Source organism: Pocillopora damicornis, chromosome 3, assembly GCF_964200805.1.
Source record: "Pocillopora damicornis chromosome 3, jaPocDami1.2, whole genome shotgun sequence".
NCBI lineage: Eukaryota > Metazoa > Cnidaria > Anthozoa > Scleractinia > Pocilloporidae > Pocillopora > Pocillopora damicornis.
Window position 1 is genome coordinate 1,340,576 of NC_142672.1, and position 27,527 is coordinate 1,368,102.

Genomic DNA, 27,527 nt, shown 5'->3' on the forward strand with positions numbered 1-27,527 from the left:
GACGTAATTTTCCCTGACTGTTAAACCACGTTCTGGCAGGTTTTCAATTTGTGATTATCTATGAACGTCATCATGCTAAATATATCAAGTCTTGGCGAACCTCATTGAATATATCCTTAGTTAGTTCACAATCAAGAGATTATTATCTCTCGCTCACGATTCATTCGTCTCTTTAGTTAACCCAAAGAAGTACATTTCAGTGTTCAAGGCTGAAACCAACAACAGAAAGTTTCGTTTTGTCATGAAATGTATTAACCAGTCAACAACAATTACTTACAAAACCATTCCCGAGTTCCTATTTTAGCTAATTACAAACCAGCTCTTACATACATACGCGGTTTTCTTTATCAATTTTTAGCATTTTTTTGTTAGTTAACTAAGTGCTATCAGTCTTTCCAAAACAGGACCCCCTTTTTATCTTGAGAGGTTTAATCTGTGACAGGGCAACTCAAAAGAAAAGAACAGGTAGCTTTCACTCGGGTGACACAGGTATAAAGGGAATAGCGTATTATTTTGCGAAACAAGAGCCGTGCATTTATTCTAGCTGCTTGCCTTATACATGTAGTAGACATGTAAAAAGCAAATCTTTGCAGTTTAATCAATAGGCAAAATATATTGAAGTTTCTTTTTAATCCTTCCCCTACAATTTTTTTATGAAAATGGCAAGCCATGCAGATTTTCAATCCATCATAATCAATTTTTGATAATCAATTCTGACATCCCCGGGTGTACCGGTGTGTAGGTCAGTCCAAAACGTTTATGTCTGCAATTCACCATCGTCGTTGGCTGTTTGTTCATTGGTGAAGTTTCACTGATCTTCTTCTTACAACACTTAACAGCTGCAAAACTTGTTTACAAATCCTAATCCTTTATAGGTTATTTCACTTCTTTTTTCTACTAAATTTGTATTTAGATACTAATAAAGTCACCACACTAGATGCTAATATGTGCTTTTGCCTAAACTCAGCTCTATGCTGCTCTGTATCTAATAAAGAGGCCCAGAGCATTGCATTTCCTAAACAACCCTCAAGCTCTAAAGCTAAGACTTAAACTAAAAACTTTGCCTTTTCATTATACTTGGTGTCACTCATGCGGACTCAACAGCTGTCGAGCTTTACATCACCAGACAAGCCTCAGACGGCTGCTGCCTTGGTGAGCCAGCAGATAAGACAGGCATCATGATCACGTCCTACGATGAAGAGAAACTGTCAGCTCCACATAACCCTGGCCTCGAGAGAGTTTCAAGAAAATCATATAGCTGAACTAAAGAACAAATATGTTAACAGAGGGGAGATCGTTGCAGTTATAAAAATGAATCCGAAACAAACAGATAGACTAGCAAACAAAAAACCAAACAAACAAACAAACAGGACTATATGATCACGCGACTGAAACTCGTAATCATCAGGCGAAAACAGTGCAACTTAAAACTAAGGCAACCTTTGATTAAGTCTTATGCTCATGTGAGCTCATAATTTTATTGACTTCAAGATACCTACCGCAGGGTGGACAAGAAGATCATGCGCTCCTTCTGCACCATCTCGGTAACTATTGGTGCTTCCATTGGGCCAGCGGACCTGCTCATAATTAGACGTGTTACAAACTTACATGAAATAACTATTTCCACATTGACACGTGCAAAAATTAAATCGGGAAATAGCAAACTACACTACAAGCTTATGATTTGACTTGTAACAATATGAGTCATTTGCTGTTTTTCTGGACTAAAAACGCGAAGTTAGAATTTTTTTTTAATCATAAAACAACTTCATTATAATTTCCAAAAGCACTGGTTGGAATTCACCTTTTGGGCTTTAGATTTCACGTGTAGTATCACGTGACTTTTGATGTAAACAAACCCCGAAAGTTCGGACATTGAGTCGAGCTCGCAGCACATGTGTCCGAACTTCGGCTTTGGAAATTGCGATTCGTGGGCACTAATTTCCTGTCGGACGGGGTTTTATCTGACAATCTACGCACTAAACACCCTGAAAATACCTGATCACATACATCACTGTACGCAGAACTAGTTCAATTATTCCATGCCGCAACGCTTCCTGTAACATTCTTCGCATCTGCCTCAACGGCAGCGCAATGACAACTTGCTTAAAAACGATCAAATAAATGTCGAAAGAACGATGTCAATTTTGAGCGAAGAGACGCTTCTTGAAAGTGGGAAGTTATTTAAGAAAAATTTCCAAAGCCGAAGTTCGGACACATGTGCTGCGAGCTCGACTCAATGTCCGAACTTTCGGGGTTTGGTTACATCAAAAGTCACGTGATCCTACACGTGAAATCTAAAGCCCAAAAGGTGAATTAGTGAGATGCTCCTCAAAAACCTATTTACGTTAAGTTTGTGGGGAAATGGTCAAGTTGATAGTTAATTTCTCTAGAAAAAAATTGTGCAAAAAAAATCCTGTCTTTAAACTGCCCCTTAGATCAGGAGAAAAACTTACAATACAATACAATACAATATTTATTTGCCATATACGACATTTACACATGGAAAAAAAAAATTAAGAAAATTGATGACAGAAAATAAATGGCGAGAAAACCTGAAAGAAACCACGAGGCTTCGTTTTCGTGTTAAAAAATACAGAACATAAACTATTGAGAGAGCAATGTGTGAAGCAAAACAAAAGGGAGGAAATGAAGCAGAAAAAAAATCATAACCTGAAACATGCTAAATTCACCTTTGCAATTCCACTGCCTACGTGATAAACGCGACCGATGTTCCCACTTCCTCCATCTTGATTTCCCCATTTCCAGTCTGGTCCTACAAATTAATAGAAAGTACATCTAAAATCAAAGCAATTACTCTTAGTTCCCCGACGACTCTGCAATTGCTCTTTGTGTAATTGCAGCGCCTACTGTGGTCTTTAAATACAGTCAGGCCATTCTTCCTCCTTCTCCCTCCCTTTTCTCATTGAATTCATGTCCCACAATGACTGTAATATAAAAAATCTACAGTTCCATTTCCAGTTGCCTTCATGTTGAGTTTGTGGTCCCCTTTCATATATGTTCTGAAAATTTCCAAGAAACCAAACACTTTCCCGCACGTTTTGTTGTTGTTGTTGTTGTTGTCGTCCAGTGATAATATCTTTAGCAACATATATGTAATTTGGATTGATTCTTTGATTCCTACCCGCCTGACCCACCCAGTTGCTCTATCGGAAGCGTAGGATGACTCCGAAGTTTTCTAACCTCTAATCACACGGCATCCAACTTGGACTCCTTCAAGGAGAAGCACGCGTCTGTTCTCATCAACAACCTAAAAATGACAGTGTTACTTCACGAAACTTAAAGCTCAAGCATTGGGGGCGCAAAGTAGCGGAAACTTTTGTCACCACAGTGTTTAAGTAGTCAATATAATTGGAGATCTCTCTACTCTGTCAATCCGCATGTACTCCAACAATTGCGCACGCACCATATTTTTCTTCAACATGCGTCCGTTGTGACCGGCGGCTTACCAAAGTGCGTAATCTTCCCCTTTCACATTTTCATTGTGCGGAAAGAAACGCGAACATATTATGTAGAAATTCCATATAATGAGTTTTAATAAATGTTTCTTACTTTGACATCAAAAGCAGATTCTTTTCCGTAGCGGTAGGAATTCTTATTTCCGCGATCCCATTGAACCTCCACCCAACCTGAAAGCAAATGTGATCCCGTTAGGCGTAAGAATTGACAAATTTTAACCGTCAGTTGCAAAAATATTAACCGTAAAAAAAATTCTGGTCATCGCAATGGAAAGATATTAACCGATAGCCTTAAATTGGCTAAAAATTTATTTTAACCGTAAAAGCCATCAGCTCATTAAGACCCTCCTTGGGACATATCACATAAATTCTGTTATGGTGGAATCAAGCTTGCAAAGTGGAAATTGACATTGTCGAGTTTTGTCAAAGAAACGAATTGGAGAAGAAAAACGTCTGTATTTTCTGAGCGAGAATTTACCGAGTGGCACCATGCAGATGACTAGATAAACCAACTCCTTACTCACCGTACTGTTTCATCATTTTCTCTTCACGTTCAGGTAATAGGAATCCTGCATCAAAATCTCGCCGCTATCTAACGTGGGTCTTGTGAGTGTTTTATAAATCAATTATTTAGAAATAAAACAAAGACAGAGCGGAAACAAAAACAGAAGACAACATAGCAAAACCAAAACAACAACAGCGGAAATCACAATGACAAAACAAATTAAGTGTGAATAAAGACTGAACTTCGAGTTTGGTGTTTTTAGATAAATGAATAGTTTAAAAAAAGGTTTGCAGTTATACAGGAGCCTACCAGGACTTTTTTTCACAATAAAACTAATTATCACATTTTCCATCTCTACTGGCTCTGCACTTGGATTCACAGGACGCAGTATGAAGTTAGCTATCAAAATCCTAACTGACCAGGCGTTCCTCCCGCATCCACTACTGTACCAACTCTCCCTCCATCTTGGTCGCCCCATTTCCAGTGCGGTCCTCTGCGAACACGTGTCCCCGGTGGGGGAGGTTTGGGATAGTTCTAAGGAGTAATAATAACAACAGCTCCAACATGACATGTACTATTTTGAAATTTTATTGCAATGCAAAGAGGCTTAGCACTGATTACTTGCGGGTCTGTGAGTGTTTACCTATCTATCTTTCAGTTATTTGTTTATTTATTTTAGCCATTTGTCATTTTGCTAGTTCTCCGAGGTTGCTGCTGATAAAGGCCATAAAATTAAGCATGAGAGGGAAGACAACACGACACCAACAATCACAACGGAAACTATATAAGTGCCACTTTCTTTTTACTTTCTACTGCATTCGCAAATCTTGCTGAAATATCTCTGCGTGTATCCAGATTGGTCAGTAGTTCAATTTCATGGTTACTGTTTCTCTCCCGTATTAATTGAAGACAAGGAAGTACCATCAAAAGCATCAAGTTCAAAAATAAACTTCGCACAAAGGAAAATGTTTACTACTCACCCCATTATCGTCATCGTCATCGTCTGCAACCAACATGGCCAATAAGAGAGCCATGAAAGGACGCTGCAAAAAGAAATAACAAACGAACAAGTGTAAAACTGTCTTGCGCGTGTGTGCAACGTTTTTCCTTGTGAAAAGTAAGATTGAGAGCTATGGTAAACTTGAGTTTAGTAATCTAAACATTTTTTTTTTGTTTCCTTCCCGGCCCTCTCCGTTCTAACCCAATTCCTCGGATAATTATCCTTAGCTCTGGCAAGAGTTTGATATTGTTGGAATTGAGCTATCAATTCTCTCATCCATGCATTGATAACTCTCTTACCAGTTCCCTTTCTTCCATGTCTTCGCCGAGACTTCGCATAAACTGTTGCAGCACAAGCAAGTTCCTAAGTTGTGTCATATCTGTGGAATAGGAAAGTAAACAAAACAATGCTTCTTGTTTGTCATTTGTCACATAGAAATCAGTTTTTCAGACTCGTGAGAATTTTTAGCATCTGGCTTTTGGTTGAGCAAATTTTGGCAAATGCAACTGAAATCTACTAAAAAAAGTAAGAATGATATTACACTGAGGTTACCATGTTGCCAATGAAATTGAGCCACTCTGCTGGTTAATGTTTTAAAGTTCACCAAGAGTCTCCAAATTTTGGAAATAAAACCTTCACCCCGCCCATTTTATGATGAACCCCTTAACATTTTCGCAGTGCGAATTCAGTCGTCTAATATCGCATATCGGTATAACACTAAAAAAAAAAAGGGAATTGAATGCATAGGGTTGAATGTTACTTTATTCTATGTGGCAGTACACTTATGTATGTGATGTTTTAAAGTGAAAGACATGATGAACCCCTTCCCCCTCCACCCTCAACTACAGAGGACAAGCTGTTCCAAGAAAACGTTTTGAAAAGGCGAACTCCCCCCCTGAAATGGCAAATTTCTTATTTCACTATACATTTGAAATAGTTATCACAAAACAAAGTTAAGAGTTGACTCTATGGTTTAAATTTAAGGAAATAAAGTATTGGTTCCAGTGCAACGGATATTTATGGTCAGCAAACTCACCATGGGAAAACTGGGCGATAAAACGTGATAGCAACACTTGGCGCTTAAAAAAAGTGCTGAGTTCATCCATGTTTTGCACCATCACGTACATTCCTCCAGTTGTTTGTGCAATGCTTGCCAAAAGTTTCTAAAATTTCACAAAGAGCACAAATCAGGTATTTAGTTTTCTAATTGACAAACGGCAAATGGTTGAGGTTTGGGGGAAATCTTCAGCTCCTAGTGATAGTCAAGCGTAAGTTTTTATTGTGTTTTGTTTTGTTTTGTGTCTGTTCCGAGATTTGTTTCGTTTGTTTGTTTTGGGGGTCGGAGGGGAGGGTGGGTGGGGAGCTACTGCAACAAGCCATGGGCTAAATTAAACGGGGACAAAAAGCGCTCATCATAAACACTGTAAATTCCAGAAATGAGGTACATTTAATATCTCCTAACAAAATCAACATATCATTCAGCAGACAGCTAGCGATAGCCACAGGTCGTAATTGATATATTTATGTTTGATTGTTTTAACTTAACTAAAAGGAAATCACGGTAGCTTGGTGGAAGAATTACTACCTCTCTGCTGTCTTTTAAAAAAAGAACAAGCGAACAAGTTACTCAGTAAAATTCACAGACAAAGTCAAGTCTTACGTTCGCGCAAAATGTCAAGCTATCAGGGTTTTTGAATCGTTAAACACCAGGACAACAATCATCCTTTAATTTGCGTAATGCGTCGTGTTCTCGATAAGAAACCTAGCGCTCAAAGTGTCCTTTATGGGAGTGTTGTGGGGAAAAATTAACGAGCCTACGATGAAAAGGGATATATCAGTTCGCTAAGGAAGACTGGTAAAAACGCCTAACTTATTATTGTCAACGAAACTTGGAAAGCCACTAGACAGCGAGGCTTGTTGACTCGTGCTACTTTACTTTTTTCTAATTTACAAATTCAATTTACCTTATCAGCATTTCCACAGCCAACGCAGGCGATTGGGATCTTATAAGGAAGACCAACTTCTTGCCAGCGAGGACCAAAGAGCACAGCGACTAGTAGCACTGCAGTCAAGGCCTAAAATAAAATTGGCGAAAGCTCAACGTAAACACTCATGTCTAAAATGCTAAACCGACTGAAAGATCTTATCAAAATGTCCGAGACGCTTAGAAATGCTATTTAAGCGTTGCAATAAACAATGATTTTAACTACTAGTTTGCGGCAAGATATATAAGCCAAGCTAAGTATAGTTTGCGGCAAGATACTAAGCCAAGCTAAGTAAAGTGATCGGTAATACCGCCAATCCATATTCATATCACGTAGCCGAAAGTGCATGAATTTAAAGCTCCATTTATTCCCCGGTAAGGAGGATTAAGTTTCTGTTTATTTTATTCCAAACGTTATCGTTTTAATGCCGGAAAAAGGACACCGTTTTATCTTTTACAGTCTTGCCTGTTCATTTTCACGTCCATTTTCATCAGTAGGTTTCCCGTCAGTCATGAGAATGATGCGTGGACAAAGCTTCCTTCCATTGACATTGACAACACCACCTTAGAAAGTAAACAGTCCGAAAGACAAGAAAGCGTGTATAACTTCCGTGTTCGACACAGTTAATGACATTTACTGTCTATATTTGGTTGCTTCATTGGCTTCGTGACATGAGATGTAATCTACTCATTTCTCTGTAACCAAAATGGAATCGCGTGCTAATTACTTTAAACATGCTTGTCTCTTTCTTGAGGTGGAAAAAAAAAAGGATGAGGTCATATAAAATCTTGTTTCTACTGTCAAGAAGCAATATTAAGTTTTGCCTCATCAGCAGTTATCGTCTTACCATTTTTTCCAATCTCCTGTAGTGCCATCAGCAAACCATCTTTCATTGGGGTGGTTCCATTGGCTCTAAGTCCACCTGAAACAAAAGAAATCATCCCTCAGGAAACGAACAACAAGCCCATTACGAGATATGATTAGAACTTTCTTTTATCATGTCAATCTTCTTAAGATGAGATTCCATGACATCTTGACCTCTTTTTCCCCTGAGGCAACTTGGAAAGGCTGAATTCAAACAGGCGTTAAAAATTCAAATTTATGTTCTTGAAATTAGTTAGAATAGCTTCACGTAATTTTAAAACTCAGGTACCCCGCTCCATATGTCAACCCATGTATAGTTTCATTAAAACAGAGGATCGGGTAGAATTCATGGCTAATCTATAGAATTTCAAACGAAGAAAGGAGTGAAACTTACGAATTTTCAATTTGAGACTTGGATAGTTGTTTGATAAACTATGCAATATTTGCGTCCTGGCCCCAAACTCTACTATGGCAACATTTTCCTGAGTGTAAAAAGCAAATACATATCGATTAAGAAATCAAACTACTAACTAAAAAGATATGCACCTATAAAAACTCGAAACGCGGAAAATAAAATACATTGTATACGTACAGTAAGTTAACTCAAGCTCAGAGCAAAAAACAAGATCGAAGACAAAGCACTGAGAGACAAATGTACAAGCCAGAGATTTTAGCTCTACTCCCTATAACGACGATAACTGCTTAGTCGCATAGAAGAAATTAATTGAATTTTGACAGGATCCATCCAGAAGCATGTTTTTAAAACGGCTACTTTTCAATGAAAAGTCTCCTCGGCCGTTGCTTCTTCAAATAAAAGTTACGTGGACCTCAATGCACAAAACTGTACGTCATTTTGGCGAAGCAAATCCATTCCAGCGCGGGTTTTTTATTTCTCTGAAAACTTACGCATTGATGAAAATTTGAGAAAGACAATGTAATTAATCCAAATAGATCATATGAACAGGTTAGAACAGGAGCAAGCTGAGACAAAGCAGTTGCCTATTATAATCACTTATCAGATAAATTCCTGGAAAACCGGAAGTTGCGACATGCTCGCCATTTTCCGAGAAACTTAATCGAGGTCGCAGTAGAGATCACTTCCAGATCTCATTCAGACATTTAAAAGGAAATAAACATTTTTGACACTGGTTCGCTTAATTAAAACTCTAGGATGCAATAGATGTTACTAGTCTCTTTAATGAATTACTTTTCGTTCTTTAATTTGGGAATTGAGTTAAGGAAGTCCCGGTTAACGGAAGTAACCATATTGTTTAACACATCAAACCTAATCAGTAACCAGAAAGCTTGTTTTTTGTTTTTTGTTTTTGTTTTCTTTTTTAAGTATGTTTGATTACATGAACGTTTCCCATGTACAAATCCTTCTTTACCAGCCATACAATCGTTCTTTTACAATAACCCCATGGATCGCCACTTCTCACTTTCAAATTCGCCTGCTTTGCAGTTTCCTCGACTCCTTCCAGAAATTTGAGCGCAGCAGCTTTTAGCTGGTTGATTCCCTCATTGTTATTCCAACCCATGGATCCCGAAGTGTCGAGACATAAGACTGTATCCAAAGGCATCCTGTTGGCAGTGAACGGTTCTATTCACTCTTTATGGTGATGGAATAATGAGAGCACTGTATAATATAAAACAGATATTGTCTTTAATTGTTATGTGAATCCGTTGTGTACGCTTTCGTCGACGGCCACACTTCTCAAACAATACGCGATAAATTTATGAATAAAAACCACTCACTAATGACACATTTGTTCCTAAACGTTCTACAAGTTATTAAAAACACATAGCTACCCTCTTTGCTCCACTTTCCGGTTGGCAGCTTAGAGGAGATAATTAACTCAGATTTCTGTTTTGTTTTTGAAGCATTTAAATTTGATCGTGTTATGGCGTAGACAGAATTGCCTTGTATGCACCCATGCAAATCGAATCCGTAGAACTGTCTTCGAATTCCCTAAAATAGAGAAGTTTCTGCTGTGTTTATAGCGTGAACAAAACTCGTGCACCGGATGAGAAAGCTCGTTACTTTAAAGCAAACTGCAAACTATTCACTTTAACGTTACTCCCTCACTCGTAGCAAAGACGTGGATACTTCCGGGATGTGTCGTCGATTGGTCTTTCATTTTCTCTTTGTCTTTGCAATCGCGACATCAGTGAAATAACAAATGATTGAACTTTGCTTAAGATGTCGTTTGACAGTCCTCTTACCTAACAATTCACTGCTTTGGTGATTGAAACTGCACTGATACTGGTTTATAGCTATCGCTTTCAAGTCTTGTTCTTAGCTTCGAGTTTTGCACCTTTGGCTGCGACACTAAACAACACCCAGGATAAATTCTGGTTTAACCGGTTTTGTTATCATTAAGCCTCGGTTTGGTTCGTGACGTGGAGGAGAAAGGTCACGGTAGTTGATTCTCTCTGGTGGAAAGAGAAAGGACGGAGAGTGGCGTGCGGCAGTTAATGAGTTGGCAGAAATCGGATCCTTGTGGGATCGCCACGGAGCAAACATTGCAAGTTGCTGGAAAGAAATAAATAGCGAAATGTTGTTTCGACGCCAAATGAACGATTTTGGAGAGAGAGAGCAATTTTTCGTCGCTGTGTTATCATAAATCGATTTAGGTAATGTTGATAAAAGGGAACCGTAAGTTTTTGTTTATCTTTGTGAAATTGGCTTAACGTTATCACCGACGCACACAACGGACAACCAGACAATTCCACTGGCAAGCGAAGGATCGTTGAATAAATTAATAAAAAAATCGTTCATCAACAGGGCTAAGTTGATCCAGTCCGGTTTAGGTGTGTAGGGGGCCGGACGAGGGGCGGTGGTAGAAAATGGGCTCTGATATTAATTAGCTTAAGTACCCTAGCGGGATTATTAGACTTCTAACTCCGCAAAGCTAAAGGCTGTACAGATTCAATACTACTCAACTGGTTAAATTATAACAATGGTTTCTCTGCTGCACTGTACATGGAGGCTCTAGCGGCGGGTCGACCCCTAAAGATATCTACCCAAGTCGATGATTTCTACGCTCGGAATTTACCTGACAACCACAGTTAGCTGTTTAAATTAATTTTCAGAGGGAGTCAATACTACTATCCGTTTTACCTATTTAAGCAGAAAATTCTGCTCAAAATTGACTCCATAAGGATAATCCTACATTCCCGCTGTATAGCATGCTGCTTTCCACTGTTTATTCAATAACAAGCCTCTGCAATGCAGTCGCGGTGTTATCAAAAAGAAGTAATCCTCTCACAGTGGGAATCTGTATTATCCTTTTAGCAATAACAAATGGATGACTAGTATGCACTCCGCTGCTTCGTCTAAATCAACATTGTCATTTGGCACAAGTCCATGCCAAAAAGTAGGGAAAAAATAAATGGATTAAAATTAAAAAGAAGAAGAAAATAATATTAAAAAACACAATATCAATAACACTATTGCGTAGAAAAGAGGGAGAAAAGAGTCGAAAGTGTCAAAAGCCTTCATTGGCGAACGACTTTTTTGTTTATGTAGGAACTGAGAGATAGCTTTTTGACCGAAAACACTTTTAACCCCATGCAGGTATTCAGTGAGGGGCAACTCTTGCGGAATAAAACTGAAGAGCGCCAGTGTATGTTTACATCAACCCAATCAAAATAATCGTTGGGTACTGTGCGAAGCCAAAGTAAATAAGCTATTGCACAATCGGCTAGAGGGGGGCGATTACGCATCATTTCAATTTGTTGTCCGTAGGTCGCCTTAAATATACTTTTTTTTTACGGAAAATGAAATGTAAAAATGGACTTTCAAATTTTTCAGTTCTATTTCCAAGCTTAAAATTATTCCTCTCGATTATTAGCGCGCTAAAAAAATAAATGAGGGTGCTGTTGTGAAAGTAAGGCCGACGTGAACACAAGAAATGATACCCATTAGGATACGTATGTAAAATAACAACTTAGAACATTTATATCACCTGCCGACTTTAAACGTTTAGATTTCGCCTTTCCTGTCGGAGGTTTAGCCAGTTATAAAAAAATATTTTGCCCCGGGGTATCTGAAACAGAGAGCCGAAGCTGTGCCGAAGAAAACTAAACGAAACCAGTTAAGTAGCGAATAAAATTGGAAATGAGCTAAAACCGTGGGAGAGCAATATCATTATCTTGGCACTTCTTTTTTTATTCACCGGAGGAGGTCAGTATAACCCGACTTCCAGGCTACAAATCATTCGTATCGGATGTATGTAGATTTTGCGAGTTACATCGACAATTTCCTAGACGCACCGTGCAACTGCTCAAACTGCAAATTACAATTGTAAAAAACACCATAGCGAAAATAAAAGGTGACGGACTTCAAAGTGACTGTCAACGATTGTTTTTCTTTCAAAAGCGTACAGACAGGATCTATCACATTCTATGTCTTTCTGGCTCCTCTTGTTGTTAACACAACACGATAAGTGTCCTAGAAGCAATGCATTTAGCAAACCTTAGAGGCGCTGAATAGCCCTAACACACCACCTCTTTATTAATATTCAAGCTACTATCCATATGTGTTAAAAAAGATAATGATCATGTAGTCTTTATTCAGAGACAAATTCAGTTTATTTTATCGAACGCTTTTCGGATTTTTGACACCTCGCTGCCTTGATTGGTAAATAAACATGTTCCTTTCTACGTCCAAATAAGGAAAACTGTAATCATTTGCTGCTGAATTTTTTCTAAACTTTAGGATATTAATTTAAATTCTAAAGCCCTGTTTTTCATGGTTTTGTCACTAACCAATTGAATACAAGGTAATTATCCCTTTGCATTTAACTTGGTTTCATAAATCGAGAAAAGCTTTTGGAGCGAAGAAAACGATAGTTCCCGTGTTTGTTATTTAAATTCTGACACCTGTCACTCTCAGATAACCCTGTCTATTTAATATTAATAGCACGTGAAATTCAAGGCGATGTAAACAAGATTCTGCCTCCCTGTTTCTGCCAGAGGCAGGATTAGATCAAAGTGGTTACTAGAGCTTAGGACGTGATCTCCTCGTATGGTAGAACAATTTGTTCTTGAAATTGTAAGAAATATTTCATACAATGTTATTTGTAACAGACAAACCCGTTTCCATGAATGAATGGAAGGAAATTCAACGTGCTGATGTAGAGAAAGTTTACGCACGCAAAAGTTCAAGCGAAGATGTCGAAATTTTGAGGCAAAGTATGGAAACCAACCAGGCGCGTTGTGAAGTGGCAAAACAACAGAACGCTCCAGTACAGGTCAAGGGCGGCAGGATCCGTCGCCATTCTTCGTACGAGCCGAATCTCGATGATATTTTAGAGGAAGACGTCGATGGTAACGGAAGAGAGCATAACCGAGACCTTGCCGAGATACATCGCGAGCGAGCTCGTAACTCACGGGTGCTGAAGAAAGATCGAGAGGGACGAACCTGGCGAAAAAGACACTTTGTTAACAACAATTATACAAGACCGAGATCGTACACAGCTTAACTCTGGCGATTTGCCCATGTTGTTATTTCGAGGTGCGAAACGAACGAACCAAAAGCAAACATTTTGTTCAAGTCACGTGCAGACGAGCGCCATGTGCATATATAACAAAAGCGTCAAAACATCTACATAAGATATCAGATATGAAATCCGAGTCCCTCGGGAATTTAAAGTCGGGCTCTATTGCAGGAAAGCACATTTGAAATGCTGGAAAACATATAGACACTTCTTGATTTCTTGAAGGTTGCTTTGAAGAAAAGAAAATCTCATTGGGTTGTAAATGTAAACAGTAATCGCAATTTCATGTTTTGATATTTTTAAACTTACGCATACCGTCACGTCTTACAGCAAAACGGTGAGTGTGACACTTTGTTCTAGGTAGAAACTTTCATCATGTGAGGTGTACATAAAGAAGTAAAGGATCCCCTTTTTCTAGAGAGGTATCAGTTGTTCTTCGCAACATCTGAGAGGGTTTTGTATAAATTTACAAAGATAAGATCTTTTGGGTAGCTGCGCTGCCCATGTCGCCTTTCCTTTCAAGGTTTGTTCATTAAGGCGTGACATACGCACGTTCTTCCACAGTATCGGAAAATGTTTTTCCTCCAACGACCATGTTTACGAGCAAAGCGTCAATGATGTTAGTCATGAATCGCGCTAGTACAAGCATTTTATCTGCGAATAACATTTAAACGTTTGCTAAGCACAATTAACATGTTCTGAGTTTCAGTCTATCGATGGGCCTATATCATACACAAATTCGTTTCCCAAATTGTTTGCTGATGAGACAAAATATTTTCAGAAACATGTCAGATCAAGTACACTTGGGTCTCATACGTAAATCAGTTTCCAAAAGATCGAAGAAATTGCTGTTTGACTGTAATGGTAATATTAGTGTTATTTTCCTCAATAATCTTCGATCTTCTTTTGTAATTCAAATGACACTTTGTTAGTAGAGAGAAAAAACACATCCAAGATGTCCATGTTCAAACAGGGCAAATACCATCATCTTTCTATATTTCACTCATCATTCTTATTGAGTTTGTAGATAGACAACGCGTATCAAACCTCGAGTTATATATGTATTGAAGAAAAAAGTAACAATAAAGAATTATGATAAAATTTATATTCTGTACAGTCAAATTAAAGTAAAATAAACGTGAAAGAGTTACATTTCTGCGGTGTGACACAAATCTTTATTCGTCTCGCAGCCTTCACTTACGATGTTTATCATGTAACACGTTCTAAAGAATTTTACAATACAGCGTTATTGATTCAGACCTGTAGAAATCGTAAGAATTGTTATTTTGACTAGCTTTTTGTTTCTTTGTGTTTTTTTCCCTTTAGGTGATTCAGAAGACTATCTTTGTCTTGCTAAATCTTCCTGTACTGACTTATGCATTTATTCCTTATTTATTTATTCATTTCTGTATTTTTTGTAAAGTTAACATACACTTCAGAGTTAATGTTAAATAAGTAAAAAAAGTTCAGAACTTTGCGAGCAAAAGAATTAAATATATCGCAAGATTCGACATCAACTTAATTAAGTCTATTCATAAATTGGTTTCTTCGGCTAACATTAAACGAGAAGAAAATTTACATTTCAAAAAAGAAAGGACGAAAATATTAATTTTCTGGATGTACCAGTTGTTGCTACCAGGAAGATGCTATTGTCTGAACATGTCTTTATTAATAAACAAAGGCAGGAGGAGAATGGCAGGCTGTTCACGGCTTTTACCATATTTGTAAGCCTTTCACTATGGTGACTAATTACTTAACTAATAACAATTCCACAAGCCCAAAATTTAACATTTCAAAGTACTTTATGAGAGAGAGCTTCTAGTGAAAAGAAGCGCAAAATCGATATCGCTGGCAAAATTCGCGCTGTATTTGAATAATAGCAAAGTACTTAATTTTCAACTCCGCAGATAATTTCTAGTCGGCTAAAGGTTGATAAATCTTTCATTAGTGAGGTCGTTGCTTATAAGAAACTCTTCAAGTGTTTGTTACCATTATGGTCGGCATGTTGAAAGGTTGTTAAGAAATCAAATTAATCTTCGATAAAACCTCTTCCCTTAGTCAAAACAGCTTCACTTGAATCACGTCCGAACCCCGAACAACTTTTTAAAATATATTTATAGTCTTTGATAGTTGTTACCATCATTTTAAAATTTGTTATTATTTTTATTTCCAAGACCACCGTTGACAACCCTAGGGGCTCTGAGAAAACCATTGTGGCCTAATGTCTTCGTTTCCCAAGCTAAATTGAAGTATTTCAGCACCGATTGTTTGAATAAGCAATGCTTTGCTAATCAGATGCAAGGAAATATATTTGATCCAATGAACGAATCAATGCGTTGAGAAATCAGACTGTTATAGACTGGCAGGATGAAAACGTTATCAAGTTGTACAATCACAAAAAGGCCGCTAAGTCCCAGATAATCCCAAGTATTTTGCAAAGTAGAAGCACAGGTTGAAAAAAAAAAAGCAAAATCAATAGCGAAAAAACAAACAAAACAGTACGAAAGAAAAGACCGCAAAAAAATAAAAAAATAAAAAAAAAGCCATGGATTCACATATTTTTTTAAATTGATCGTCCTCGATTGAAGTATGAACATCGTGGAACCAGTAGTACTTTTTACGCATTTATAAGTCAGGTCGATAATCTTTATTAAGACGAAAAAAGGAGCAGAAATCAAAACCCAGCTGTTTTGTGATCGGTGAATGTAAATGGAGAAGCAGAACTGAAACTGCGAGCATGCGTATGGCTATCCAATTCTATCGTTTACCTTAACCAAAACAAACAGTCGCTAAATAAAGTATGGATGGTTCACCATGAGATGTACATCGTATGAAAATTAACTCGGAGGAACAAAAATAAAATTGCTATAAATTATTGTTGGTCTGATGGTAAAAAGCACCGGACTAACTTCAAGGAGGCTGCTTAGTGTGGCTTAAAAGCTACTGGTGAGTTTATTCCGTCGATTAAAAAAAGCTCGTTCGTGAAACCCCAAACTGTCGAACAAGAAAAGACAAGAAGGAAAAGAGAGTAGGGCACTGAGACGAGCTTGTTTGATCAACCTAATAAGGAAAGGAAGTTATTTTTTGTCAATACTTCAATACATTTAATATATTTCTCCACGACAAGAAGCGATATTGAATCAACTGTCCCTGTAGAAATGACAGCTGCATCGTTTCATAACAAATAGAAATCAATCTAAGTTCACCCTGTCGGTGAACCAATGAGCAAATTTCTCGTTTAAATCTAAATTTGAGCGTCTTAATAAAGCGCGCAGTTTAAAGCCCCAAGGCCTTTCTCCAAAAGCTATGTTAGTGTTGCATATGTCAAGACTCATCTAATAATCACCACATTTGCCGTTTCAGTCAAAGTCTATGACATTATTGATCGATGAATAGTTACTCTTGACAATAATCAGAGATCACTTAGCGACGGAGAGATTTTGAAATAAAAAACGGCCCTGTTATTTAAACGGGACTAACAGAGGAAGAGTTCTGATTACTTTCGAGAACAGTTATAGAGCAAGGATGACTAAACATCTCGCTACCGCAGTCACCCACATCTGTAATAGCGCGTACTGTAAAATAATAAGAGGCTCCTGGAAGAAACTGCGTCATTGTACAAGCCATGGGAAGTGCAAGGGCGTCCACGACACCCAAACTTTGCCATCCTGTTGATTCGCTGGAAGCCGTCGTCACAAACAGTTCATACTTAATAACTTTTGATTCGTACTCTCTGCTGGTTAGATCCCATGACAACACGATACCATTACTACTTTGCTCTACACCAAGAATAGGTTTTAAGTAAGAAGCTTTGTCTTTTTGAAGTTGCGGGCCTTCTTTGTCACCCTTTTCTGTTATATCTGAAAAATTCACGATCTGGCCAGCAACATCTCTTTGTGAATCTAACAGTTTATTGTTTCCATCCGTCTCCGAATTATTCACGTTCTTAAAATCGTCTGACAGTTTCATTCCTACGAAGTTCTGAACAGGTAACAAACGAGTGGTAAAACCAGTCTTAGAAGACAAAGCTGTAGCCGGGCAAGACGCCTTGTCAGTTATTGCTTCATTGCCTTTCAATTCCGACCCTTGCGCATTTCGTAATGGTGTATTTCTGGGTTCAGGTGTACGAGTGGCAGGCAGCAACGTTTTGGTCGGGCTGTTTAGCAGTGGTTCTGAAGGCATCGATGGACTCTGCGGGGCAGATCGAAAGCTATTGGTCGGTATTATTGATGTAGTAGCTATATTTGGAGTTGTAAAAGACGTTCTTCTTTCAAGCAGGTGTTCGTTCGCCGCGTTATAAATCGTGGGTGTGATTGATTTTGCTGCTCTTGCTGAGTTTCTTTCCGAATCATTTGGCCTCTGGCGCGGTAATGACGAGTGTGTAGTATTAGGATGGAGACAAGCTCGTGTGTTAGGGGAGTACGGAGTCTGACTATGTTGTATACTTCCTGTACCCGTTCTTTCCCTTTGAAGGGAAACTGACTTCGAGATCTGCACCATATTAACACTGAGCTGCGAAACTGGGGCTGAGGATGTTTGAACACTACTTTGATTTTGCTGGACTGACGGTTGGATTGGTTGCTGCAAATAGGCTCCATTTCTTACATTGTGCGGAGTATAAGGTCTAAGGAATTGTGTTTGAATGGGAGGTCTCTGGTTTAGACAGAAATTGCTGGAGCTTGCAGTATTAAGAGCAGCCGGTAACTGTTGTGGAACAGATGTTCCACAATGCGAAGCACCTGATGCTGTAAATTGAGGGTTGCGTTGCCAATATTGATGTGCCCTTGAGTCTGGCTTAGGAAGTATTGGAGTGGGCGGCACGTAACCTGCTCTCCTCGGATGCTGGTGCAACTGTTTTTGTAGTTGTTGCTGTTGCTGCGGTTGCTGTCGCTGCTGTTGTTGTCGCTGCTGTTGCTGTTCCAGTTCCTGACGAGGCGGATGCTGCTGTAAGGGCACCTGTTGTTGGTGAATTTGAATATATGGTTGGGTAGGCAACTGTTGCTGTTGCTGAGGATGCTTCTGAGAACTGCACTGGCGAATTGTCGTCGCGTAATCACCATCACTATTACATGCAATTTGCTCTTTAGTAAAGTGAAACATTTGCCGTTGTGCCGGGTGACTAGCTGGATGCAAATCAACCCCACTAAGAGGACTAAGTGGTTGGTCCGGAGCTCTGATGGATTCTCGGGGATGACTTCTGGACCACTCTTGATTAAGAGGGTTTTGGACTACGCTGGAAGATATCTGTATTTCCGATTGTTGTGGCACTGCCCGGCAAGAAATTTGGAGTGGAGGGCCTCCAGTCAGTTTCTTACCATGCGCACTTCTTATACTCTCTGGAATAGTGGGTAAGGCCTGCGAGCATAACATACCGGCTCTTGGAGAGTTCACGTGACCTGGCAAAACATTTTGACGTTGGTGATGATTTGGACCGGATGAGCGTATCTGATTAGCAAGCTCTCCCGTCGGAACGGAACAACTTGACTTGTTCGATGCTTGTGTGACTGGAAAGAACTGTTGTGGATAAGGCAAAGGAACAGTTGGCTGCAACTCCGACAAACTCCCCTGAGTACGAGCACCAGATGTACATATAGAAGGTGACACTTGGTTCGTGGTAGAAAATTGCCCACGAGTTGCTTCGTGATTACTTCCTGGATGCAAGCGCAAATCGTCCCCGCTTCGTACTGGATTTTGATTTCCAACTGTATGTCTTTGATTCGGATCCGGAGGGCAACAGAAGCAGCCACCTGGGGGTCGTCGACGTCTACCTACAGTACTTGACATTGATGCAGTACGTGCATTTCCACTCTGAGTCTGCGTCATTGCAGGCCTTGATGATGACAAGTCAGTTTGATGGACTGGCGGGAGAATTTGGCTGATGATTGTGGATATATTAGCTGTGTTATCTTTCGGTATTGGAAGATTCATTGACTCCAGCCGAGGTCGAGGTAGGGTTGGCATTTGAGCCGCTTGCGGTGGAACATTTTGAGCTAATGAAATGTTTGCCGAGGACGGAATGAACTGCTGAGGACGAACTGTGGCAATTCGATTTACTGGTCCGGTTGCATGCTGCTGAGCAGAAGAGGAAGAGTTACTTGGCCAGGAACCTATGAAACCAGAAAGTTGTGCTGGCTGATCTGTCACCATTACTACCTCACGATTTACAGGTAAATTGTTTATTCCCGAACTTTGCGAGGGCAAGTTTGGATCTTGCAAAGGCCTGGCCCTATTACCTTGAGAAATAAGTGTTTGGTTTGAGAGGAGACGATGTTCCGGAAGTATAAAATCACAAGGTTGTTGACGAGGCTGTTGTGGTACAAGGAGGCTGCCAGAAGAAACGTGCTGAATTTTGGGTAGCGCACTGTCTGTTTGGGGAGAATGCGTATACTGCTGTGATTCTACCTGTTGCTGCGACGTATTCTCTCGCATTATCTCAGAAAGCTTTGGTATTTGAACACGCGCAGATGCATCATTTACCTGTTTCCCGCAAACTTTGACAATGACAGGGCCATCTCCGGGAATGGCCAAGGACCCACGTTCCTCAAATGATGAAGCTTTGTCTATCCCTTGACAGGCAGACCATGCTCGACTCAAGATCTACGTGAAGTAACAAAAAACAGTTCACATATTGTTAATAACACAAGAGTCCTGTAAGTCTGTAAGTACAACCTTAAAGAAAAGAAATTCTCAAACTTACCATTCCCATAGAGACTTGAGTACCACGTGACACAGTCTTAGTCGCCCTTTTCTCTTTCTAAAGAATAGAAGACATACAGTTAACCACCATGCACAATGTCCCCTTTGATAATTTATCCAGACTCACAGTCATCCTTCACGAGTTTAATCCAATTTTATCATCGACTTTTTTCTAAAATAAGTACACAAACAGCTGTAATGAATTCTGAGGTGCTGCTGTTCCACAGTTCAAGTATTTTTGTAAATCTTCACTTATGACTCAAATGTGTCGAACTATTTAGGTGTTACACTTGCCTGTGAACCCAGCACAACAGTTTTTCTACAGAACAGTGATGCTGTTTGCAAACAATAGAAGAGACTCTACTGCAGTGGCTGGCCATTAAGCAAAAAGAAAAAACAAACAAGAAAAAGTTTTACTGGCAGTTTCCTATGAAACAGTGAAACAATTTCAGCTCGATCTAGCTATTTTATCTCCTGAGCACTAGAAAAAGATTTGTACCAGGTGTTTCTTAGGAATAAACTGACCTCGTTGTGGAGATTCATCATGGATGTCTGGAGTCTCTCTGCTTTATCTTCCAGCTGCATGTTTCTTCTTTCAAGAATCGCCACCTTGCGCCTTAAAGCTGAAACAGTACCGCTATAAACTGCCGAATGTTGCAATTTTAACATACGTTTAGCCACCAAGTCTTTAAGCATCTGTGGAGCAATGATAATAACCGCAGTCACTAAGCAACACGGAATCTATTGGTTTTATATGATGACAAAGAAAAATATTTAATGGTGACGTCATTCGTGTGTCTGTCTTCCAATATATCGCAAGTAAGAACCAATCAAAACGTATGTATAATTCAGCTTATTATATAATTCTTGATACTTACTAACTACTATGGTTTATAGTGTGGTTTCAAGAAATTTATGCCTTTATTTGAACTGATGTTTAACTGGCAGAGAGCCTATTTCGTCAAAGAGAAGTGTTGCAATGCACTGTCAACCAAACGATCATAGTAATACCAATACAGGTTAGGCAGCGGTTGCCTTGGAAAATCAGCATTAACCGACTCTGCCACTTTAGTTTGTTTGTATTGTTTTCACCTACTGAGAATTTGATGTGACATGTGAAATCAGTATTTCAAAGAAAAGTAACCTCTTCCAAACAAATTCATTACGCACGTCCTACCTACGAGCCCGATATCATGAAGTTTCGCTCATCAAGGCCTTTCAAAGTGATACTAGAATGGTATACAATTGGAACGGCTGAGATAACTGGAATAACTATGTGTACAACAGTGCTCTTATCCAAGAATTAAATCACAGGATTAAGTGTTCTACCTTGCGGAATCGACGCTTGAACAAATCGCTGGCATCACTTGTTATGTCACATGCATCGGTCGAACCAAAGCTTCCTTCGCTGACAAGCTGGTTTGAAAAGGCAGGTTGATTCACAGTGTTTGTTCTCTTTCTATGACCACTTCTGATTGATAACGCATTCTTTGATTGCTTGCTTATGCTTAGATTATGATAACTGGAAGAGGAACTAACTCCAATTTCGGGTGATGATCGCTGCACTGAAAAGCGCTTACGCACGCTCCTTCGAGATCGAGTCCTGGCTGTGGCAGGTGAGGCCCCAATGCAAGGAGAAATTCTTTCATTTATGATTCCTGACTCATTCTCAGCAGATGTTTCATTCATCATTGGGATGGTAGGACTTGCGCATCCTCGGTCATCATTGTTTGGGTCAGGTCTGCTTTCGTTCAATAGCGTTTCCCGAAAAGTATTGTCGTTGGAATCCTTTTGTAAGGCGACACATGTAAGTTCAGGCGTTTCACCGCTGTCCACTGGTTCTTGTTTGATTCTATGCAAAAGGTCTGCATTCAAGTGGACGACAACATGTCCTTCTGTGCTCTCCTCCGTTAAATCTTCATCTGCACCTTAGAGATACAGGTCGTGAAGTTTACACAAACAAGACAAATGAGCAAAATTTGCATCTGTTTTTATCTACTTAGTCTAGTCGGCTAGACTAAGTAGATAAACAAAGCACACCCTGTAAAATTCAAAGACAACTGGAAAAAACTATAATCCTAACCCTGAGCCAACCCAACTCAGGCCAGCAAGCCCTTATGGAGACAATCGCAATGACAGATGTATTGATGAATTTCAGAACATTACAAGGCAACGAGCAACGAGCCAACTTATTCAAAACGATTCTTCTCCATCTTTGACCATTACTTATTCAAACCTAGTCATCACTATTACTTCGCGAATGTACGAATACGGTGTTTTGTTGTACACTAGAACAGTAGACAGCATTGAAGGTACACTCGGACTGGGTACTCAAACTCTGAGTATCCTTCCCTATTCTCCTCTGAGCAACTCGCACGGTATTTGCACCCGAAAATATTGAAATCGTTGCAAGAATAAATGATCAAGTTACTTCAGTTTACCTTAGTATCAGTGGTTAGCGGTGGATATTTACCCACCTTAACTTCAGTAAACATTTGTTAATTATCAACTACACAAAAGCGAGACTTCCACATATCTTTTTTTTAATAAAAGTGTTGGAGCCTTGGTGTAACTGTCATTCTTTACTTGACCCGAGTTTAGGGCCATGAAATGATCTTTATTTTGCATCAGTTGGGTCGTAGATTAATGTCTTACCATTGTTTGGCGGTATGCCCGGTTGTTGGTTAGTTGTGATTGAATAAGCAGTTTCAGTACGACTGTAAAGCTAAGTCGCACTGTTCGGTTCGTTCGTTGAAGAGTTTTTGACAAGTCTTCGCGGAGAAAGGAGGCGGGGGGGGGGGGGAAGGGGGGAGAGGCGCGTGTTTCCTCTTGCCCTCCTATACTTGCAGTTCCACTACACCTTTTGAGCGTGGAAAGTAGGGCTTTACCCCAGGGACGTCTATGTTTTGTGCACAACCTCTATCAGCACAGTGAAACTCCCCACGCGAAATCACCATGGATACAACAAAGATTTCAAAAGCATTACCCATGACCTTTCCAGAGCCAAGATGTAGGATTTAGCAATGATTTATTGAACCTCAAGAGCATTTCCACCCATTAGGAAGCGACAAAGTGTAAACACACGAAACTGCAGCATACGCTGGACACATTTGTAATTTCGCGTTAAAAATGCACCACATGGCTCAGTGCGTAGCAGATCCGAGAGATTCGACAAAAGGCGCTGCAACCTTCGAACATCACTATCAGTACGTTTTATTTTACTTGTAATTTTTTTTCTCCGACCACAACTTACGCTATATTATATTTAGCTATTCTGCGGTAATCGCTTAAAGTAGTAAGAATAATAAGTTCAAAATTTGCTTATATAAATCAGTACAGAAACTTGAGCAAATTTCCCTCAACTGATATCAACAACGAAATTAATTTATTTACTGAAAAAAAATTGAATTTAGGAAAAATGCAATTGAAAATGGTGTATAACTTACCAGAAGCACCTAAAAGAGGTGTTTCGAACCTAAAAGAAACGAATAAAACCACATAAGGAGTATTTTACACATTAGGATACTGATAGCAAATCATTAGCCACACTAGGGACGGATTATATGTCAACAAGCATTCACACACATTCTTTCTAAACCCTGAAAGTTGTTTTCCTGTATTTTTGGAACTCCCTTATGTGCAAAATATATTTTGACTGTCGAAGCCGCGTGAGGAATACTCTTCCTCTCTTATCCACGGTACCTTTGCCTTCATTTAATTTCCACTGAACATTCAAAGAGTCTCCAACAACGCAAGCCATCCTGTGAACCTGTATCATCCCTGCCTAATCTTATTGGTCTCTAGAAGCGCAAGAAAGGCAGCATGCACCTTAGATCATGAACCAAAGGCTATTTCCTTCCCATCACCATAGGCGCGTATACCATACCTTCTTCTCTTGCTTGGAGCTTCAGTCGATTCCATGTTATGAAAAATTTCTCGAAATGGATTTCTAGGAAAAAAATCACACAGCATCATGGCACCAAATCAACAAATATCATGTCGACGCCCCTTTATTTGCGGCGTTAGCTAAGCGTCGAAAACATACCATGCCTGGTGAAATCTGTCATTATAACGAGATCTTTCACGAACCGACCATTGTGGCATCACAGAAAGTAGAAGTAAGGTAACTTTCAAGACAAAGACAGCCGAGCAATCACAAATCTGTTTAACTTTCCCCTCCTACATAGTGAACTGAAATTTGCTCGTACACTTAATTCTTGCTAAATTGACCTCTGCACTCCAGCAAAGTGCTCAGAATGCAAAATGTGCTCAAACGTCCCTAAATTAGACTACGAGAGGCTCCTTGTTATTATTAGTGCTACAGGACGCGCATTACTCCACCAGTGGAAAGATTTGAGACGAGTCGGGGAGGGGTTTGCCAGTAGACTGGCACTAATAATCTTCTAGCAGACCTCTCACCTAACTTGCGTTTCTCATAACTCATATTTCCCAAGGGCGTGGAGACACTGGTGCCGAAGCACTGATACGCTCTTTATTTTTATAACACCCCGTTCAGTACTAAGAGCGTTCAGGATGAGATTAATTAAAATTTTAAGAACATACTAAGAACAAACGGCCAAGCGGAGAGTTTGTTTAGAACGTCTTTATTTTGCTCATACTTTTGGTGAGAAGTGTAAATAAAGGTAAAAGGAATGTAAAACTGTGATCTGACAGGAAAATGAACTCAAATACTTTGGGGCATTTTTTTAATAACATTTATAATATGGTTGGATTAGGCGTAAACGACCCGACAACAACAACAATAACGCCATTCTATCTGTCTTTACGCTCAGCGAGTATCCCTGAGTGAAGCAGACAACGTTGGGCTGGATATCATTTTCCAGTTTAAAACGGAAAGACATGCTATGCATAGCCTGCATAGCATAACCTACATGAATAGCCCTATAGTCTCTATTTCCGAGCAAAATACGGTATAAATACAAACATTTCTGTTGATTATACCTCACAACCTAAATATATCAATTCATCTACTGACTTTTAATTTCCGCCGTCACGTTGAAGCATTCAATTCCTCTTTGCAGTCGAAGTATTTGCAGTCAAATACCCTCAAACTACCAATGAAAGTGATAACCGTCTCACTCACCGCTTTTACGCATCACAAAATTCATCTGTGAGCGCGCTTTTGGTGATGTCTTCAAACTTAAATTGACCTTTGTATAATTAATCTTGCAACACTAGACTATTTCGACACATTGATAATTTCATTTGACGCTCTTGACTTTCAATCACTGACGTGTTTCACACAAACGAATACAACTGTAGGAAATACGCCAAATCTGGCAGATCTACCCAGAATTTGATCGGAGGTTTGAGTGAAAAACGATTCCGGGTCATACTTCATGGGTGACCTAGCTTCAGCAACTCGAAAAAAGGAAAGATGAAGAAAAGGGTTATTATCAAATGCGACACAAATTGGACTTCTCCTTGACCAGAAAAGGAACACTTAACATACACGATTTAATCATAATTCCAGTGGTGCTACTGCAATAAGCAGCGTGCGCGCCGCAGAAGATAAACAGTGCAATAAGAAACCACCGGAAAGAGACGCATTTTCTTACAAAAAAACCACTCTGCGTTAACATGATACCTGGACACATGAGCCCTTTCTTAAATTTCATCCAAGCAACGTCAATATTAACGTTTTACGTCGAGGGCGAATCTCACATGACGTGAATCACGCGAAGATTTTAATTTAGTTTGGCTAAAGAATCGCGAAACGCCCCCTGAGAGCTGTGACAAAATTACAAGCAGCAATCTCCAACCCACACAATTCGGGCAAAAAGCTGTTCTTTGAAAGATGTATAAATATTGTAATGAATACGTCAAAGGAATTATGAACTACCCATCTCAATTTGATTTCCCGACTGATCGCCATTTATTCTCCTTTGCTATCCAATTCCAACCATAACAGTACTGATCCTTGAAAGTCTTTTGCAAAACTACAGTGTGGTCAAGCATATTTTGTTTTTAATCTAGAGACAAAGTAGCCCTGGATATAACATTCCAAAGGTTCGACAGACGCCTACTTGAAGATTTTTAGATAGGATGCCATCGGGGATTATCAACTACTATACATTTACTAAACTTACCGGGTAAGGTTGCAGTTCTTGTAGGTCGTCTCTTGAATTAGTGTCCTGAAAATATAATCCTTGTTTTTCAGCCGCCAAAATGTCGAACTGCACCAAGTAACACCCACGTGCAGCCGGCATTCGCCATTACTCTTTGAAGATTCGTTTGAGACGAGTTTCAAGGTGCCCTCACTGTAATTTGAAACCCCTAATATATTGTTTACAAGTTATGGCTTCCTTTGAGTTAATTGGAGACAAAAGTAAAGAACGACACCTGCCTGTCATTATCTGAACATGTTTAGTATTCGATTACAAAGCTAAAGCACTGAATGACACATTTCTGTAGGACACAAAACCTTCCCTTGTTTGCGTTGAATTTATTTCTTATGTTATGAAATGAACTTTCATCACTTGAATTTTGATACACTTTGCATCTTGAAAATGGAAGAGATATCGCATTACCAACTGATAAATTACTCTTTGTTCAAAAGTGTCAACAAGTTGAAAAATATATTAGAGTTAAAAATACTATAGATGCCTGACTGCCATCCCGGTCGTTCAATCATTTAAGAGCAGCCTAACAGGTCATACCGCCCCAAGTCTACAGGTCTTTAGCTGTTACAGTCTTCTAGAAGATTTGATTTGTACAGTGATGTCGTGGTACAAAGCGATTTAAGAATGGAAGCGAACTTAAAATGAACTTCTCCAAACAGCATTCCCCCAAATGGGCCGCTCTTTCTTCCCTTCTTTTTTTCCCTTCCTTCCTTTTAACATAACTTCCCAATAACAGCGGGTTAACACTGACCACCATACTGCCCCATTTCATGGTTTTATTATTGTGTTATTTTCATCTTAGTACTGTTATATGAATAAGAGGTTTGTCCATCCTTTCAGACCTTCTCAATGAAGCTGCGGAATGCGTGACATCTCGCTCAAGCGGGTGATCCCTAATCAGGGGTCTATTTTGCCAAAGTGGAAATGATTTGTCTTAAGTGCTTGTAGCGAAATTGTACCTTACTCGTTTTGTTTTATTGAAAGTTTTCATGTGAATATTTTTCTTTTATTGACATAGTCTGATTGCGTTACGAATTGATGTGCTAATGTACGTAATAATATTTGTGATCGTGATCACAAGTGGCATAATTTAAAATAAAACCCAACCTCGCAATTATGGTTTCCGTTTCTGTCTAAAGGATGATCGCGTGTGATCATATTCGTATGAAACGAAGTAAGTTGATGGTCGTTGTGAGAGTTTTGATGCTAACTAGAATCACAACTGGGTTGATATTGTACATATGGTCTAAATTTTGTGCACTGCTGTCAATCAGGCTGTCAATCTGCTTTCCTCGCGGAGCAAGAGTATAAAAGAAGGCGAAAAGAGATTGGGACGAAATGAGACTGATTCAAG

General features: G+C 39.3%; 2 protein-coding genes across 10 annotated transcripts; both read right to left on the reverse strand.

The window, feature by feature from the left end:
- Positions 1-229: 229 nt before the first annotated feature.
- Positions 230-10,175, reverse strand: LOC113669129 (uncharacterized). Of its 6 annotated transcripts, none has more exons than XM_089200444.1 (16): positions 10,057-10,175; positions 9,643-9,802; positions 9,273-9,414; positions 8,228-8,315; positions 7,817-7,891; positions 7,435-7,532; positions 6,949-7,059; positions 6,021-6,147; positions 5,284-5,363; positions 4,965-5,027; positions 4,404-4,518; positions 3,574-3,650; positions 3,205-3,271; positions 2,694-2,776; positions 1,500-1,577; positions 230-1,189 (listed from the first exon to the last, which is right to left on the reverse strand). In XM_089200444.1, exons 3-16 carry the CDS (start codon positions 9,411-9,413, stop codon positions 1,115-1,117), a joined length of 1,278 nt encoding a protein of 425 aa, XP_089056570.1. In that variant the 5' UTR covers position 9,414; positions 9,643-9,802; positions 10,057-10,175; the 3' UTR covers positions 230-1,114. The 6 variants fall into 6 exon arrangements, with proteins under 6 accessions (XP_089056570.1, XP_027040929.2, XP_089056569.1 ...); XM_027185128.2 differs by having other exon boundaries at positions 9,273-9,469; XM_089200443.1 differs by having other exon boundaries at positions 9,273-9,469; positions 9,920-10,175.
- Positions 10,176-14,486: 4,311 nt separating this feature from the next.
- On the reverse strand, positions 14,487-26,319 carry LOC113669152 (uncharacterized). 4 transcript variants are annotated; one of them, XM_089200439.1, is made up of 8 exons: positions 26,141-26,310; positions 23,917-23,979; positions 23,477-23,505; positions 21,360-21,958; positions 20,556-20,726; positions 20,032-20,088; positions 19,812-19,931; positions 14,487-19,403 (listed from the first exon to the last, which is right to left on the reverse strand). In XM_089200439.1, the coding sequence occupies exons 2-8, from the start codon at positions 23,949-23,951 to the stop codon at positions 16,800-16,802; spliced, it is 3,615 nt and encodes a 1,204-aa protein (XP_089056565.1). In that variant the 5' UTR covers positions 23,952-23,979; positions 26,141-26,310; the 3' UTR covers positions 14,487-16,799. The 4 variants fall into 4 exon arrangements, with proteins under 4 accessions (XP_089056565.1, XP_089056562.1, XP_089056563.1 ...); XM_089200436.1 differs by adding an exon at positions 25,135-25,190 and having other exon boundaries at positions 14,487-19,931; positions 26,141-26,237; XM_089200437.1 differs by adding an exon at positions 25,027-25,102 and having other exon boundaries at positions 14,487-19,931; positions 26,141-26,183.
- Between the last annotated feature and the right edge of the window lie 1,208 nt (positions 26,320-27,527).

Bases quoted from the DNA above. Each gene is read 5' to 3' on its own strand.
- LOC113669129 (XM_027185129.2), bottom strand. From the start codon at position 9,413: ATGCCTTTGGATACAGTCTTATGTCTCGACACTTCGGGATCCATGGGT. The intron at 7,533-7,816 runs GTAAGACGATAA...TTACTTTCTAAG, and splicing joins ACAGGAGATTGGAAAAAATG to GTGGTGTTGTCAATGTCAAT. The intron at 5,364-6,020 runs GTGAGTTTGCTG...CCTATTCCACAG, and splicing joins TATCGCCCAGTTTTCCCATG to ATATGACACAACTTAGGAAC.
- LOC113669152 (XM_089200438.1), bottom strand. From the start codon at position 23,951: ATGGAATCGACTGAAGCTCCAAGCAAGAGAAGAAG. The intron at 20,727-21,359 runs GTAGAACACTTA...ATTGCTCCACAG, and splicing joins TCAAGCGTCGATTCCGCAAG to ATGCTTAAAGACTTGGTGGC. The intron at 20,089-20,555 runs GTCAGTTTATTC...TCTATTCTTTAG, and splicing joins TGATGAATCTCCACAACGAG to AAAGAGAAAAGGGCGACTAA.